Here is a 19,030-nt window from a genome sequence, read left to right on the forward strand (position 1 = left end):
AAATAATGTGAACATGCAAATTGAACCATCCCAAATGTATGTGGGCAAATGGGCAAAACCCACCCCCACCCCTATGTAGGGAAAAATCTATAGACATATGTAAACATGTAGCTGGGACCATGAATGCCAATGGCATGTACGTACCCACAGTACCTGAATGCAAACTGAAGCAATAATGTAAAGTGAGCAAAAGTTGCATGGACCAGAACCGTCCCATGTTTGTGAACGTAAATTGTAGAAGAACATATGTGAAAAAAAACATTCAATCACTTTTCAAAATGTCCCAAATAATTGTGCAAACGTCCTCGTTGACCTGTGTCAGAAATAAAGTTCAAGGAGTGCGTGTCACCGTAGTACTGTGACCCCCACCTTAGTTGAATGACTCAACCCGAATTGGAGAGATGAACAAACTGGCAATCCTTGAAAACACTGACTGAGAAAACCAGATGTTGAGTTGAACATCGTACACTGACAGCACAGAGAAGTGTCAAACGCCTCAAAGCCCCAAAAGACTCACTTTATTACTGGTTGAGAAGTGGGAGAAGCAGCAACGATAAGACACAGGATACATGTAGAAAATGAGTATACACGATGGGACGCTGAGAAGAGTGTTTACTGGATGGCTGGCTGACATAGTCCGTGAAGCACGATGGATAGGCGTAATTTGACTTTAGCTCCGTAAAATAGCACCAAAGATTCCTTGAAGAAAACATGGCAGCACGTACAGGACGCACTGCAGGAAGGCTCACAGCGCGTTGAGGCAGGCAGACGTGAAGAAGCAGCAAAGGCAGAGTTCCAAACCTGACGTCACAAAGGGAACTCTAGCAGAAATGAGCTGCTTCGGGGATGAGGTAAACGCTGTACGCACAAGATAACGAACATTGTTTGACAGTTAAACTGCCGCTGAACAGGCAACCAATGTTTTCACGGTTAAATAGACACATGACAGCTTAGCATAACAAAATGAAGAGGGAAAATAACCTCACCACAGCAAAATATTTCAAAAGCAAGCGTCATCCAACGTAATGTGAACTGGAAACATCACGATGCAATAAATGTGTAATGACCCGTGCCCCAGTCGATGCAGACAGATACGTAGGCACAACATAAACACCACAGACCTGATTGACTCATGGAAAATTGCCAGTCACCACATTGCCAACAGTGACATACACGATTATAAGACAGCGTGATGCCGATGTGTAGAGCAAAAGCATGAGGAAAGAAGTGAAATAACCCAAATAAATTTGCAGGTGTCGTAGCTAGTGTGAGGATTTTATCCAGGTTGTTCAGCAGATTGAAGGTGGTCACGATGACAAGGACACACGATACATTTTCTTCAGAGAAAGTGAAGAATAAGAGATCCTCATGAACACCCTTTGAACACCCTCATAGACAGTTGAAGGCAGACTTTAGTAGTAAAAGTCATGAACAATGTCTAAAGAGTGAAATACACCTGTCTCTCAGAGTGTACAGCAGAGTTGCGTCTCCCAAGCACACGAACATTGCAGGTGAAAGTTGAAGCCAACGCAATGTATGGGGTGAATTCTAGACAGTACGAATTGTAGAAGTAGCCCTCACAGCACTCCGACGTGAACACACACGGCAACACCCTCTCAAAGGAATGTGCACAGGGTCACACAGCATAGGCGGGAAGTGCTCAAGATCACACAGCCAAATGCAAAAGGAAGCCAATACGTTCAGCAGCCACAAACTACTGGTGTTGAAAATCAAGATGAAGAGATGAGCAGTGTATGAGTAGCAGAAAATGCATAGCAGTGCAGCAGGCTGTGGTGGTAAAGCCAAAGTTCAAAATCTGAAGTATAGATGAGCACAACTCGCCTGTCTTAGGGCTGGCCATATGGTGAGGCCATTGGTGGGGCTGAAAGGCGAAGTGCTTCATCTTTCTTGATGTCTTCTTTTCTTTGTAGTAGTTGTATCATCCTTGTAGTCATCTTTGTAGTTTAGTGTACAACATGTCTGTTTCTTGTTAGTAGAAATTACCATCTTGTGGATACCGCCTCTTCTGAAAATTGTGCGCAGGACCACCACTTCCTCCCGCCGACTTCTGAGAGAGAGCGGCACAAAGACAGCACCTCACAACGGAGCGAGTAGAATCCACGGTGGTCTAGGCATAACCTCAGGAGACTGTTGCCTTCGTCAAAGACTCCTGAAAGCCCCCACTCTGCGTCTTCCAGGCACTGACTCGAAGAATATTCAATCCGAACTGCAGACAGAAAGAAGCACTGAAAGGGGAATTGACATGTATGGCCCCCTTCGCCAGCAGTCAAGGAACTTTGGAAAGCCCCAAGTCTGCGTCCTCACAGGCACTGAACCGAGGAATAGTAATCCGAAATGCAGAAAGAAAGAAGCACTGAAAGGGGAATTGACATGTATGGCCCCCTTCGCCAGCAGTCAAGGAACTTTGGAAAGCCCCAACTCTGCGTCCTCACAGGCACTGAACCGAGGAATAGTAAATCCGAAATGCAGAAAGGAGAGAGCACAGAAAGGGGAGATGACAGAAATGGCCCCCCTCGCCAATTCGTCGCCAGTGTTGAAATGAAGACACTCTGAAGCGGGTAAAGTTCAAGCGTCTTTATTCTGTCATCCACTCTCCGCTACTGATAGCCTGTTGAACATTCCAAGGTGAACTCTCAAGGACCGTCCCAAGAGGGAGGAAATGCGGGGGAGGAAAGGAAGCTACCACTAGGAAAAGGAACTGGGAAACACGTAAGGGAAGGTAGCAGGGGAAAAAGGAGAGAGATTACAACATTTTCATTTTTCATTTTAAATGCACCCCGTTTTCCTTTAAGGAAAATGGACTGTATTTAAAAAAAATATTTTGCTTTATTTGAAAGCAATCACGGACATGGTGGTCTGCTGACCCCAACAGGCCACCATCCCCTTGATTTTTGTGATTCCTAGGGTGTTGCCAATTGCGACCTACCTCATTAATATTCATGAGGTAGGTCATTTGCGACCCCTTAGGAATCAAAGAAAGTGTTTAACAGACTTTCATACATGCCGTTTTGTAATTTCCTAATTGCGAATTGCAAGGATTCGCAATTCGGAAATCGCCCTGGTAAAAATCACAATTAGGAAATAGCATTCCTATGTTTTGTACATATGGCCCACTACTGTTCCTTCTCGTCCCGATATTGTTAACCCCTTCCATGCTCATGACAGAATGGTTCCGTCATGAGCACAAGTTCAAGTGTGCTTATGACGGAACCATTCCGTCATGAGCACATGCTCAAAAAATACCTCTGCTGCAGACAGCAGAGGGATATTTCCCATTTTTCTTTTCCTGGGGAGGTGGGGAAGAGCTTCACCAACATCCCCAGACCTATTTTTAAATTTCATTGCAATGACGATCGCGCGCATGGCACACAATCGTCATTGCAACGAGAAGGAAACTGAAACTTAGTTTCAGTTTCTCAGTTTCAGTGCATGTGGGGATATCTCAGCCCCCAAGCACTGAAAGAGATGGGAGAGGTGTGATTGGAAAGGGGGGAATCTCCCCTTTCCAATGATACCCTTCCTTATTAGATCCCTGCTTGGGGATCACCCCAGGAGGGCGATACCCAAGCAGGGATCCACCCACTAGCACCAAGGAGCGGGGAGCGGCCCCTTGGGCAAGGGCCTTTCCTCCCCCCATATTTTTGGGGGCATAGCAATCTTTCTGCCAGTAGCCCCCAATCTGCCCCCCGAGGAGGCAGAAAGCCCACTGGAAACCAGGGATATTTTTTATTGATGATTGGGTGGGGCCTGCCCAAAATGGGCATGACAATGCCCCCACCCCCAGTGAAATTCCAGTATTTTTGCCCCCTGGGGGGGCAGAAAGCCCATTAGAAACTAGGGATTTTTTTGTTGATGTAGGGGTGGGGGCTGCCCAAGATGGGCAGGCCAATGCCCTCATCACCCTCCCAAAAAAATCCAACAGTCATTCTGCTCCCCCCAGGGGCAGATCGGGGCAGTAGCCCCTGATATGCCCCCAAGGGTGCAGAAAGCCCACTAGGCACCAGGGATTTTATTTTATGATGCAGGGGTGGGGGCTGCCCAGAATGGGCATGATAATGCCCCCACCCCAAAAACAATTACCACAGTCTTTCAGCCCTTCCCTGGAAACATATTGGGGCTATAGCCCCTTGTCTGCCCCCCGGGGGGGGGGAGGGGCAGAAAGCCCACTAGGCCTCAGGAAATATATATTTTTTTAAATTCAGGGGAGAGGTCAGCCCAGAATCGGCATGGTAATGCCCACACCTCTCCCAAAAAATGCCCCAGTCTAGGGGGGCGGATGGGGTCAGTGGCCTCTGATCTGCCTCCGGGGGGTCAGATTGCCCACTAGGCACCAGCGATTACGATGGCTTTTTTTATGCGTGGGGGAGGGGGCTGCCCAGAATGGGCATACTAATGCCCCCCCCTGCCAAAAAAATAGCCACAGTCTTTCTGCCCCCCTTGGGGTCATATCGGCCCCACCCCCCCCGAATCCCCCCCAGGGTGGCAGAAAGCCCACTAGGCACTGACTTGTTTTCAGCAATGTGCCTACCTGTGGATTGTGGGCCATAGCGCAGTCGGCACATAGGGAAACCTAGCAAACCTGTATATTTTTGAAAACTAGGCAAAAAGAGGAACCCAGGATGGGGTGACTTGTATGCCTCTCACAAGGTTTTGTTACCCAGAATCCCTTGCAAACCTCAAACTTAGTTTTAAAAAACACACATTTTTCTCACATTTCTGTGATGGAAAGTTCTGGGATCTGCGTAGATCCACAAAATTCCACCCACCTCTTCCGAGAAAAATGGTACTGCACTTGTGTGGGCAGGCCTAGTGCCCGTGACAGGAAACGGCCCAAAACACAATGTGGACACACCACATTTTCACAGTGAAAACGGACCCTTTTTTAGCAAAGTGCCTAGCTGTAGATTTTAAACCCGAGCTGTGCCGGCACCTAGGGAAACCTAGCAAACCTATACATTTTTTAAAACTAGACATGCAGGGGAATCCCGGATGGGGTGACTTGTTTGGCTCTCACCAGGTTCTGTTACCCAGAAACCATTGCAAACCTCAAAATATGTAAAAAAAATAAATTTTCCTCACATTTCTGTGGTGGAAAGTTCTGGAATCTGTGTGGATCCACGCAGATTCCAGAACTTTCCACCACAAAAATGTGAGGAAAATGTGTGCTTTGGACAAATATTTAGGTTTGCAAGGGATTCTGGGTAACAGTACCTGGTGAGAGCCAGTAAAGTCACCCTACCCTGGATTCCCCTGGGTGTCTAGTTTTCAAAAATGTATAGGTTTGCTAGGTTTCCCTAGGTGTTGGCAGAGTTAGGGTTCATAATCGACAGCCAGGCACTTTGCAAAAAAAGGGACCATTTTGACTGTGAAAATGTGGTGTGTCAACGTTGCATTTTTGGCCGTTTCGTGTCGCATGCACTAGGCCTACCCACACAAGTGAGGTACCATTTTTCTCGGAAGACTTTGGGAAACGCGGGGTGTGGGGAAATTTGTGGATCCACGCAGCTTCCGGAACTTTCCACCATAGAAATGAGAGGAAAATTTGTTTTTTTAAAAACATATTTATGTTTGCAAGGGATTCTGGGTAGCAGAATCTGGTGAAAGCCAGTCAAGTCACCCCATCCCGGATTCCCCTGGGTGTTTAGTCTTTAAAAATGTATAGGTTTGCTAGGTTTCCCTCGGTGCTGGCAGAGTTAGGGTTCAAAATCTACAGCTAGGCACTTTGCAAAAAAAGGGTCAGTTTTCACTGTAAAAATGTGGTGTGTCCGCGTTGCGTTTTGGGACGTTTCCTGTCGCGGGCACTAGGCCTACCCACACAAGTCAGGTACCATTTTTCTCTGAAGACTTTGGGGAATGCGGGGTTGGTGGAATTTTGTGGATCCACGCAGATTCCAGAACTTTCCACCACAGACGTATGAGGAAAATGTGTTTTTTGGGACAAATATTTAGGTTTGCAAGGGATTCTGGGTAACAAAACCTGATGAGAGCCAGTCAAGTCCCCCTATCCAGGATTCCCCTGGGTCTCTTGTTTTAAAAATTTATAGATTTGCTAGGTTTCCCTGAGTGCTAGCAGAGTTAGGGTTCAAAATCTACAGCTAGGCCCTTTGCAAAAAAAGGGTCAGTTTTCACTGTGAAAATGTGGTTTGTCCATGTTGCGTTTTGGGCCATTTCCTGTCGCGGGCACTAGGCCTACCCACACGAGTAAGGTCCCATTTTTCTCTGAAGACTTTGGGGAACGCGGGGTGGGTGGAATATTGTGGATCCACACAGATTCCAGAACTTTCCACCACAGAAATGTGAGGAAAATGTGTTTTTTGGCCCCAATTTTAGGTTTGCAAGGGATTCTGGGTATCAGAACTTGGTGAAAGCCAGTCAAGTCACCCCATCCTGGATTCCCCTGGGTGTCTAGTTTTCAAAGATGTATAGGTTTGCTAGGTTCCCCTAGATGCCGGCAGAGCTAGTGTTCAAAATCTACAGCAAGGCACTTTGCAAAAAAAGGGTTTGTTTTCACTGTGAAAATGTGGTGTGGCCATATTGCGTTTTGGGCCATTTCCTGTCACGGACGCTAGGCCTAACCACACAAGTGAGGTACCATTTTTCTCGGAAGACTTTGGGGAATGCGGGGTGGGTGGAATTTTGTGGATCCACGCAGATTCCAGAACTTTCCACCACAGAAATGTGAGGAAAATGTGTTTTTTTGGACACATTTTTAGGTTTGCAAGGGATTTTGGGTATCAGATCCTGTTGAGAGCAAGTCAAATCACCCCATACTGGATTTCCCTGGGTGTCTAGTTTTAAAAAATGTATAGGTTTGCTAGGTTTCCCTAGGTGCCGGCAGAGCTAGGGTTCCAAATCTACAACTAGGCACTTTGCAAAAAAAGGGTCCGTTTTCACTGTGAAAATGTGGTGTTTCCATGTTGCGTTTTGGGCCGTTTCCTGTCACGGGCACAAGGCCTACCCACACAAGTGAGATACCATTTTTCTCTGAAGACTTTGGGGAACGTGGGGTGGGTGGAATTTTGTGGATCTACGCAGATTCCAGAACTTTCCACCACAGAAATGTGAGGAAAATGTGGTATTTTTCCCACATTTTTAGGTTTGCAAGGGATTCTGGGTAATAGAACCTGGTGAGAGCCAGTCAAGTCACCCCATGCTGGACTCCCCTGTGTGTCTAGTTTTTAAAAATGTATAGGTTTGCTAGGTTTCCCTAGGTGCCGGCAGAGCTACGGTTCAAAATCTACAGCTTGGCACTTTGCAAAAAAAGGGTCAGTTTTCACTGTAAAAATAAAGTGTGTCCACGTTGCATTTTGAGCCATTTCCTGTCGCGGGCACTAGGCCTGCCCACACAAGTGAGGTACAATTTTTATCGGGAGAGTTACGGTAACACAGAATTGTAGAGCATCTGTTATTGACTTGCGATGCATTTCTGCCTTCCAAATGAAAGACAATCTGTAAAAAATATGTAATTTTGAAAAATGACCTATAATTATCATGCTAGTATGAATACTCACAATTTCGGAAATATGCAAATATCTACTGTTTCTAAACTCTATGGGGCATATTCCCAAGGATCTATCGCCGAGTTATCGGCACTTCATGGCAGCCAAAATCGCGATAAATTTACCGCCCCATTCATAAGCTGGTGCTAACAGCCGATAACACCAGTTTACCTGCGATAGCAGCCGCAAAAAACATCGCCACACATGACCCCGGCAACTATCAGTAATGAGATGCAGTGTATGCGTTCCCGTGCAAAAAGCCGTGCCAACATCACTCTGCAGCATTCTCAACGACCAGCCAGATCGGCGATAAGATCTCAAAACATGCGATAAGGCACGTTAGCAGCATGAATCTAACATCTGGTCTGACGTGGTGTAAAGTCGGACGACAACCTGCACCATCAAAGGGAGCCCAGACCCACACATGCAGAACAACAGATGCCATGGAGCCACTGACCATGCATCCCGGATCCCCAAGAGGGCAACAACAACCACCACCACCACCCCCAGGACCACCCCAGGACCCCACTCCGGGCATCCTCCACCCTCCCACTCGGACAAAGATATGGCACATCAACGTTACGAAATCATGAACAAAACAATGTGCCTGATGTCGCAGAATTACAACACCTAACTTACATGTGTTGTCAGAAAAATGAGAATCATACATTCATCTTAGAATTTGCAAATAATTCGTTTCATTCAGAATAAACAAAAAACAACTATTTTGAAGAGTCATGGCGGGTCCTCTCAGGACAATCTGTAAGTCACAGCCTGCAAAACAAAATTGCAGATCAGAAGGTGTATCACACGCTCATCAAAGGACAGAGAGCGAGCAAAAGAGAGAGAGATAGAGAAAGTGAGAGAAAGAGAGAGAGAGAGAGAGAGCGAAAGAAAGAAAAAGAGAGAGGAAGAGAGAGGAAGGAAGAGAGAGAAAGAGAGAGATTGTACAAGGATCACAAGGCCAATCGGGCTCTTGGCTCATACACGCCAACTGTTGTGTGTGTATCGCTATTGGTGCACACTAAGTCACAGGCCTGGCATCAATTGCAACACGAAGGCCACATCACATTTAAAAAATGCAAGTAGTCAGACTATCATTAGTAATGAAAGCTCCTTTGTCTCAATACACAAGGCGGAAGGACATCTGAACCCCCGACCTTGGTCTTGAATGCGGCTGGCAGTCCCTGCGAGAGATACCATACCAGATCTTGATGACTCCGACTCCATGAACTGCGCGAATGAAAGACCAACGTGTCCACACCCCACTCACACTTGTTCCTGCTTGAGGTACACCTGCATGGGATGCCCCTGACACATAAGTAGAAATAACCCAAACGTTGCACACAAATGCGACTCATTGCTCCGAGCAGTGGCATATCAGCCACATAATTGCCGCCTGTGAGAAGAGTGCTGGTGCTACGAGACCAACAAAGGCAATGGCTGGCAATCACGGGCACATGCACAACCCGTCACGTGGAACTGTACCGTGCGCGAATACTGCATCTGTTGGGATCCCTGCCACTGGCAGTGTTGCACATCAGTTACCGTCTGAGCTTCCGTCTTGCGTACATCACCTGCATCCACCCCTGGTTCCATTGTCGATCATGCACATTCGAGTGGCCCATGGATGTCTGCCTATCCAACACAATGGTAGCTGAACTAGATTATGACTTGTGTGTGCGTCCCATGTTGGTCCATGAACAGGAGTGTAACCGTGATACCTGTGCATGGGATGCCTTGATATTTGGCATATGTGCAGGCTGTTGGGCATGGGAGATTGCACAACTCCTCGTGTGAAGTGACCACATCGAGGGGCTCCCCTATTGGGCTGTGTTGTGGATTGGTGAAATGGCGTGGACAGAGCACAGTTGCCCGGACCAGTTAATGGATTGGCTGGCCCTCGTGTTTCTTGAACTCGACAACGATGTACTCTTGGAACAGATTGCCCATGAAGCTGCGCTCGCATTCATGGACGAGTAACTACGTTCCTGCAGCCACAACTGATTGTCACCCACAGCACAGGTCCCACATCTTGTAGCATCTTGGAGGAATGGTCACATATCCCACCACAACAGTGGACATGTCTGCCTTCGCCCGGACTCAGAATGTATGTGCATGGACCTACGCGTGTGTACACATACACCTGTGCAAGGTGATGCAGTCCCATGGGCGGAGCTTCTCAGCATCGTTTGACAACGTTCCAAAATCGGAGAAACTGCTGGGAGGGAAGAGTACACACATGGCAATGTAGTACGACATGTGACCTTGTAGGACCCTTTCACCTGCTCACTGTCAGCAGAGCACACAGTCAAATCAAATCAAAATATACTTTATTTGCCTTTAGAGTTAAAACCATAAAAGTTACACAATTCCATACAATACAATAGATGACAATAAAAACAAGGGGAATTAATCCTATAGAAAAAGCAGCAATATGTACATTTTGTGCAAAAAAATTAATCAAGCGGAAAAAGTACACAATGAAGGGTGCCTACCAACATTAAAGATTTACTAGCTCTCCATACAGATCCTAGATCTCAATGAAGATTTCAGAAAGCCTACTATAAAAGATACACATTCTGGTTTCAACAATTGTAAATAAAAAAGAGCTGGGCGGACCTGGATAAAATTAAACTTTTTTAAAAGAGGTCTTAAAAAATATCTGCAAGGTACTTCATAAAATTTTCAAAAAAACATAAAGTGTAGCAAATCCTGAGGAGACACTGTGTCGCAGCCACAGGATGCTAACACCTGACCTCTGCAGCTCCCTTTTGGAGCAGCAAGCAACAAATGAAAATAATCTAAACGAAACCTGACCAATAAAAACCGTTCATGAGAAGAAAGTGGCCACAAAAGAAAGGGCTCAATGGATGGCGATGTTTTGAGCACCATATGTTTGCGTACACTCGATTTTCCAATTTCTATAGCATCTCTACTGAACCTTTTTAGGGTAGTGAAGGTATACTTTACAAATTCCACATCCTTCAATGTAATAGTCAGCGCAGTCTGGTGGTACAGCACTATGCAGATCCCATGGGCTGTGAGTCATGTCCCCTGACACGGGCCAATGAGCAGACTCCAAACATCACATTACTCGTCCAGCAAGGCAAGGTGGGCTGAGACCGCTGACATCCGTAATGATTTGTGTTCATTTTTGCCACCCCATTTCTTGCACCTCAACATGTTCCTATGTTGCCTGTAAGTGTCTTAAACATTGGTCTGCATGTTGTGGCCCTTACCTTGCCCGTACTGATACGCACATGCTAATAAAGTCTACGCAACTTCACAAGTGTACAACTGTAATGAGTGTTGATTATAATGACAAATTGTGTGCCTCCATGTGCATTGTCCGTACACAGGGAGGGATTGACTGACGATTGTGAATTGGGGGTGAGTCCCTATTGACAGCTCCACCTCTGTGAGCCAGACATTGTGGTTGGGATAGTTGCTGGCAGAAGTGTGCTCTTATGTGTCTCTAGCAATGTGAGTATGGTGTACAACTTCTTGCCTTGTAGATCAAGGTCATCCATCAAAACAGACTGTGTCCACACAGATGTGTGTGAGTAGGTATGCAAAGAGTCGTCCTGTTGTCACATGTGATGGGGGACACCACTTCAGGACTGCCACCGAATTTGACATTTCAACTCACAGCCCTATTTAATACATGGACGTGGGGCTACGTTAGGGATTAACGAGATTGTTGGTCATGCGCAATGAGGTCACAGCTAGTTCACACCTTCACAGTCATCTAATTGGCCATGTGGGTCAGGATCAAACATGCGCATTGATGACATTTACTAGGGTGTACCTTTTAGTTCAATCAAGGTCCCTTCATTCATCCAAACTTTTATCAGTGAGTGAACATAGACATGACACATCTGTGTGATTTGGAATGTTTTGTTCACATTCTGGGGAGTGTTGTAGCTGTAGCAGTACATGGCCATTTCAAGCCCACATAACATGGTTGCCCAGTGGTGGGCCAACCAGAGCCCTTCGGGGAATGTAAAGTTAATCTGAAGAGGAAGAGTTCAGTCTGCAGCCGGATTGCTGTGCCATTGGTAGCAGAGCAGATATGGCAGTCCATGTCGGGGTCCAGGTGAATGTCGCAGAGTGTTTCGAGGGACAGTGGGAGGTGTTTTCTAGGGCATGATGTTGAGGGCTGAACCAGGGAGGGACAGGCCATATGGTGGGGACGGATTCTACTACCTCCTTCCTCACATAGTTTTTACCCTCTACATCTCACTCCTCTGAGACGTCTTCAGTGTCCGGTGTGTCTGGTGTGTGTGGTGGTGTTATGGCTGCATCACTGTGTGCCACTGACGCATCTGTGTGCGAAGGTGCTAGGGCTGCATCACTGTGTGACACTGACGCGTCAGGGAGCGGAGATGTGTGTGTCGAGGTTCCTGCAGCAGTCATCTGGTACAGGCTCAGTGGTAGCAATGGCAGGATGAGGATCTGCAAGGCATGGAAGATCCCAGCTACATCTTGCTGGTGTTCAGCCGTGGCAGCCATACTTCCAGGCTGCAACTGCTCCATGGTCGCCATTGTCCTCCGCATCTGTGCCAACATTGTGCTGTCATCGCTGGAGCCTGTCTGACTAGACAGTTCTTGTATTTGAGCAATGGCCCCAGCGATGTCTGCCAAGGATTGTTGGTGAGCATGGTGCGGACAGTGGGTGTCCGTTAGGGACTGTAAGTGGTCCCTGATGGGACTCAGACACCCACGTATGGCATTGAGTTTGACTGCCATGAGGTCGAACCTCACCTGCAGCTGATAAGCCATCTTCTCCTGGCACCCTAACACCCGGCGTTGGAATTCCATGTGTTGGTCATGGTGGTCCTGGGAGCCAGCCGTGGTGGTGTGTGCTTCCTTCTGTGTGGTCTGTGCAGGGTGTGGGGTCACCGCGATGCAGCTGGGCTGCCCTGCTCCTAGAGGTGGGGTGCGGAGGCTGTCCACGAGCCATTTGAGGGTGTCTGAACATATTTGCAGGGTGCCCTCTTCATCATCACTGAAGATATGTGTGGTCTGCTCTGCAGGAGGTGTTGACTGTCCCTCTGCAATGTAAAGGGGAGATGCAGGTTAACAGTGTGTTCCATGTAGGTTGACACATTGTAAATGTTTACATTCAGACTGCATGACAATGTACATTGTGACTGTTTTGGTGAAGCTGGCTATTTGATGGGAGACAGTGGACATTTCGACTACATGACGGATGTGTGGTTGTACTCGTACATCATCATCTCACAGTGTCATGCAATGCCAGATGTGATTGGCCAGTTTCTACGCACGAGCGGCATCAATTGTGTCCTCTGTCCTGTGATGTAAGGGTTGCACTTTGTACCACATTGTCGTCAATGTTGATGTACTGCAATTGCTGTGTGTGTGCTGCATTGTTGGCGAGTCGCCCCTGCAGCTCTGATTTGGCGGCCCCTTATCCCTTTGAGTCGGTGTGCCTTTGACTTGTGTGCTTTTCGGCTGCTGGGATGTTTGCAACTTGGGTCATTTGTGCCTCTGGACAAATTTTGTACTCTTGTGCATTGTTTGTCTGCAGATGTCTTTTTGATGTCATGGGTTGTAGGTGCACGTGGATGTGTCAGTGTGACCTGCTCATTTACGGATGTGGTCCACACTCAGCCACCTCAATGTCGTCTCGTGCACCATGTCATGTATTGTGACTGCAGCCATGCTATCTGTCATGCAGTGTTGCTTGCATTGTCAGTGTGGCTCACAGAGCCGCTGCTTTTCTGGATTCAGCACATGTGCATGGGTAGGTTGTGGCATTGGTGATATGGAGGGGGCCCATTTGTGCACATTGTGGACGGGGGCCTACTTGGTGTGTCTATGTGTGCTGCAGTGTGCCAAGGATATCAGGGACATGTTCCACACTAATTGTGGGTGTGCAGTGTGCTACACATAATTGTGCATGTGTGCCATTGTGCCCATCTCCACCCGTCCCCCCAGTCCCTAGTCGTTACTCACCCTGTTGCTGTTGGGTCAGGTCATATCGAGCTGTGTCCTGACCCCAAACTCCTTGCACCGTCTCCACACTGATGACTGTGGCCACCATTTCCTCCAGCTCATCCAGCTCTTCCTGTGGCGCAGGACTCCCACCTCCAGTCGCCTTTGCTGCCTTCCTGTTGGCAGCGAGTTTCTGTTTGGTTTGGCTGTGCACTTCATGCCAGCACCTCTTGACCTCCTCCATTGACCTCCTCGACACTCCGACTGCATTCACGTTGGTGACGATGGACTGACATATTTTTGTTTGTGTTGCCAATGACGCGGAGGTGATGAACAGTTGTTGGTAGTGTTCTATCCCCTCCGTGACGATGATCCGTATTCCTCTTCCTCTTCGCCTTGCCCTTCCCCAAACACGGGGTTCCTGGCTGGTCCTCTGTCGGGCTTGTGGGGTTCGTGTTGTCCTCTGCACTCAGTCCGGGTGCATCCATGGTGCTACTCAGTTTGATTTGGTTATGGTGTGTTTTGTTGGTTGCTTTTATAGTGCATTTTTCCCGCATGACGCGTGGGAATTGCAGGACTGTCGCTGGTTGTCGCTGATTTTTGTATTGCGATTTGGGGCATCGTGGGTTTGTTCGTGTTTCGCATTTTTTGGCGTCGCGTTAATTTTTGGCCGGTCATTTGGCACGTTATCCAGCTACTATCACATGGTGCCGCCGGGTTGGGAATACTACGTTAACACAGTGTTATTTTCCCGCGATAGACTGCGAAGTGAAGAGTTGTGTTAGGCTAATTTTGCGGTAGTTATCACACGTTCTTGAGAAAATGCCCCTATATTTTGTTCCATTTTTGAGAAATACATAGGTGTCTTTCATACCGATTTTTCCATGTATATATTTTCCCAAATTAATAGCTATATACCCAGTACATAATAAAACCATTGCAAGACGCTGCTCAGTTATTGGCTCTGGGTTCGTCAGGTTCTTGGTGAACCTACAAGTCCTATATATCCTCACAACCAGAAAGGTCCAGCGGATGTAATGGTATATTGCTTTCAAACAGATGTCACAATTAGAAGAAGTTACAGGTGAGAACGTTGGCACAAATTGCTGATTTTTTAAACTAATTTTCACTTTTTTCTATATTCAACTGTTAGTTTCTATAAAGAAACCGTGAAGGATCGACACAAATACCCCTTTCTGAATTCAAAATTCTGTCTACTTTTCTGAAATGTATAGCTTTTCAGGATCCATTATTGCTTTCATACCCATTTCTACCATTAACTGGAAGAAGGTTGAAAGCACAAAAAATAGCAAAAATAAGCTATATCCCAGTAAAATGCCAAAACTGTGAAAAAAATGTTTGTTTTCAGACAAAAGTCTGTCAGTCCCTAAAAGCTGGGAAAATTGTGATTTCAGCCCCACAAACCCTTTGTTGATATCATTTGCATGGAAAAAAACAGACACTTTCATTTGCAGCACTTTTTCCCCCCAAAAACTAAAATGTATCTGTTTTTTGGTTCATTTCTGAGTCCCCTCCAGGGTAATCCACAAACCCTGGGTACCTTAAGACTCCCCATGATGTTGGAAGAAAAGGACACAAATTTGGCGTGGATACCTTATGTGGTCAAAAAGTTACAGGGGCCTAAGCGCAAACTACCCCAAATAGCTAAAAAAAAAGGCTTAGCACAGGGGGGGGGGGGGGGGGGGGAAGTCTAGCAGCGAAGGAGTTAAAGTAGTTGTAAATAGATGCAAGACAACAATGTGCACATTTACATTGACTTGTTAATCTGGTGGAGCCCAAGTTGGACTGATAAAAATTATAAAGTTGAGTTTTATACTAAGGAAGGAAATATTGTTATAATAAAGCATCCCTTCTAACAATATTGTCTAAAAGCATTCATGTTTAGTTGTATCGCCCCCCCGGCAGGTCACAATCTATTATGACATTTTTATGACTATGCCTCCTTTTCTTTTATTTGTTGCCAATTGTTTTTTTTTGTCTTGCCTTTAGTTTTGTTTGGGTCAATATTTTATTCTAGGCAATACGTTTCCGTTTTGTCTTTCCCCTTTTTTGCATCTTGATGTACTTTATTTTTATTTGTTTTGTATGATATGTAGTAGTTTGTCTTTAAATGAAATACATGCATGCTGTATATGTTACATTACGATTCAGTTTAACAATAATAATGTTAATCACAAAAACAACACGAACAATAATATTATGAATTATTATGATTGTCATTAATGTTATTGTCATCACTAATAGTAGTGGTCGTAGTAGTAGTAGTAGAAGTATTGTTGTTAGGCTGTATCTCGACTAGTAAACATATTTAATGGTTTTAATGAAGCCCTGTCTTTTCATATAAACATACTGTTGTCTCATAACTAATTATTTTATCACTGTCCTCAAAAAACTGGCAAAATCTATTTTGGTTTGAAACAAACCACTGTTTCGAACCTACTATATTTAAACAAAACCTCCAGGTGTGGTCAGATTACATTAAAATAAACATTAACTGTTTCTAGCATTCCAACACTACTATACATATATTACCTGTCTGTGGGATCCTTCAGCATTCTTGCAAGATCCAATATAGTACCAGGTTTTGGGGTCCATGTTAATATGTGACTTGATTTTTTTCTAATCAGTTTGTTGAGCTCATTTGGATCATTCTTAAGATTAGTGTCCTTAATATACCTAGAAAATATAGGGAAAAAATTAGCATTATGCAGACACAATGATCTAAGATGTCTATGATCACAATTTAGCTAATTGTTGACTGAGAAACTTCTGTCCCAACAGATTCTGGGGCATAATGGACCTACAATGCTCCCACAATGTACTATTTTCCCAGTATCTGTTGCAGTACATTTGATTTGGCCTACAACACGCTTCTGTCTCCACAGAGGCTGGCACAGATTGTGGCCACAAATGTATTTTGTACCAGCAGATGTTAGGACAAACTGGACCCACCAAACACTTCTGTCCCTACAGAGTTTGTGCTAGATCAAAGCCAATGCACTTCTGTTCCAGCAGATTCTCTGAGAAAATGAGCTCACAGTGTACTTCTTCCACAAAGTTGTTTTGACAAAATGGGCCCAGCCTTAGGGTAGTCTTTCCCCAAACATGTTTGCATTCTCCCCCAGCTTACTAAACTTATTTTTGTGGACCTTAGTTCCACTGCCCACCAATGCGACAGTGCTTGTGCTCACTCCCTAAAAACATGGCATCATTGGCTTACATCTGATTGGCATATTTAGTTTACTAGTAAAAACCCTAGTAAAGTCGTATACCATATACGCAGGGCTGGTAAATGAAATGCTATTAGTGTGCCAGCAGTACTTATTGTGCCGCCCACTTGAGTAGTAGTAGCCCTTTAAAACATGCCTAAGGCCTGCCATCGCAGACTGTAAACAGTTTCAAAGTGCCAGCTCCACTTGGCATTATAAAGCACTTGCTAGGCCTAAAACTCCCTTTTTTAAATATATATGTCACCCACAAGGTAGACCATCAACAGCCCATGTAGCAGGGCACATTGTGTTAAAAATGTTGGACATGTACCTTTAAATGTTACAAGTCCTGGTAGTGAAAAAATCCCAAATTGTTTTTCACTACTGTGGGGCCTACCTCTCCATATGATAACATTGGGTAACCTTATTATATTTAATAAGTGATAACTTTTGTTTGGGAGCAGGCAGAAATGTCATGTTAGGTGTCTAAGGAATTGCAATTTAAAATCCTATTGAAAGATTAAGTTGGATTTTAAGTCACAAGTCTGAAAATGACACTTTTAGAAAGTTGGCATTTTCTTGTCCTAACCATATGGTGCCTGCAGTCTGTTTCCTGGCTCGCATAACTTGGTGTAGATGGCAGATGGCATTTGTGCACTGTTCTTAGGCAGGCTCACAATAGAGGGTCAGGGTGGGCCATACAAGCAGGATATGCACAGCTCCACATGCACTTCAAAGCCACTGACTCAGCTCGCACTCAAAGACATTTACACTAGCCCATTGTGACTGCAGACAACCAGGGGCCAGGGCAGAGAAGCAGGTAATTCCAGACACATCTATGGGGGAAAACCCGAGAAGTCATTTCGACTTCAAAGCTAGCAACAGGTATAAAATTAGGACCCTCAGACCCACTCTTCAGTTCACTTCTGGATCTGTGGAAGGACTTTCAGAGGACTGCCCTGCTGCCTGTGGCCTGCTATGTGTTTAGAGGACTGCCCGCTGCACCAAGAGCCATTCCCTTCTACCTGAAGTCTGCCTTGTACTCTTACAGGACAGCCCTTTTGCTTGAGACCTGCTTTCCTTCTTGAACCCAAGACCTCCAGAGTGACTGCAGTGGCTAGTTATCTGGCCTCCTGATCAGAGGCTCAGGGACAGAAAAGTTTCCAACCATCTTGAACCCGCATCTGGGCCCAGTTTGTGTGGGAACTCACCCTCCACGTAATACCTCTCCAGTCCTGGATCTTTGGAACTGGTGCCTAATATTCTCAGATAGCCCAAATCCAGAACCTGGGATTTTGAAAAGTTTCAGCCAAAACAGTGCTCTGAGAACCAAGAGGAAACAGGGACATGTTCGCCAATCCGCCCAAGATACAACATCAGTTGGCCTGACTTTGCGGCAGCTCCCGCTACATTCTCTGCAGCAACAGCATATGCTGTTTAGAGGCTTCTTGCAGAAGTGATAGCCGCACTTGTGGAGCCCTCGTCAGTTACAGCCTACAGCTTTGTGTTGCAGGAGATTTTCAACTTCCATAAAAGAGCAAACTATGAACATGTAAATTGTCACCGCAACTTTGTCCAGAGACAACCCGATGATCGCGACGCCTTCTCCGGACACTGGCGGATGCCTTATACCTCAGAAATTTACCTTCTCAAACATTTTTCTTCAAAAAGTTCTAAGGTAAGTGGAGACCAGGCTCAATCCACTTGGTGACTCTTAACCGTTCTCCGTCAGGGTTGGCCATAGCTTTCAACTTTGCCCCAATCTTGCATGACTAGATGTCCGTAGTTGGCGCTTTGATCTTTTAGGTGCTAATTTTTACTTTAAACTTTAAAAATTCGGGTCTACTGATGGGATTCTCATTGTTTTGGTCTTGTATGAAATTGTAGTCTTTTTTCTAAATTGGTGTGGAATATTTATCTTTTTATGTTTTCACTTTATTACTGTTTGTGTGCTGCATAAATAAATTACACACTGCCTGACTGTTTTTGAGACAAGCTACAAGAGGTTGAAGCATAGGTTAATTTGATGACTTTTGGTGGTTCACCCTGACAAGGATTGTGGATGTTGCTTGAGTAGGGTTTCACCCCTTGCAACCAACAACCCAATTTGTCACAGCCAGTACTTTAGTATACTATTTCCAGACCAGCTGGTCCTTTGCTTATGATGCAACCCACCATGGGCCACCAGGAACCAGGAGGGAGGTGAGTGTGACATATATCTATATATAGATATATAGATATATCTATATATATATATATGTATCAAAGGTATGAAGGAACAGCAGACAGTGGAAAAGTAGGAGGAAAAGTAGAGTACAG

General features: G+C 45.6%; 1 protein-coding gene across 1 annotated transcript in view; it reads right to left on the reverse strand.

Moving 5' to 3' along the window:
• The window catches only part of LOC146822828 (cytidine monophosphate-N-acetylneuraminic acid hydroxylase-like), a 682,085-nt gene that overhangs the window by 109,134 nt on the left and 553,921 nt on the right, over positions 1-19,030 (reverse strand). The window contains exon 10 of the mRNA XM_085607021.1: positions 16,035-16,178. Coding sequence (XP_085463147.1) covers positions 16,035-16,178 — 144 coding nt within the window. The remainder of the gene's footprint in view (positions 1-16,034; positions 16,179-19,030) is intronic.

This window comes from Triturus cristatus, chromosome 5_2, assembly GCF_964204655.1.
Source record: "Triturus cristatus chromosome 5_2, aTriCri1.1, whole genome shotgun sequence".
In the NCBI taxonomy this organism is placed as follows: domain Eukaryota; kingdom Metazoa; phylum Chordata; class Amphibia; order Caudata; family Salamandridae; genus Triturus; species Triturus cristatus.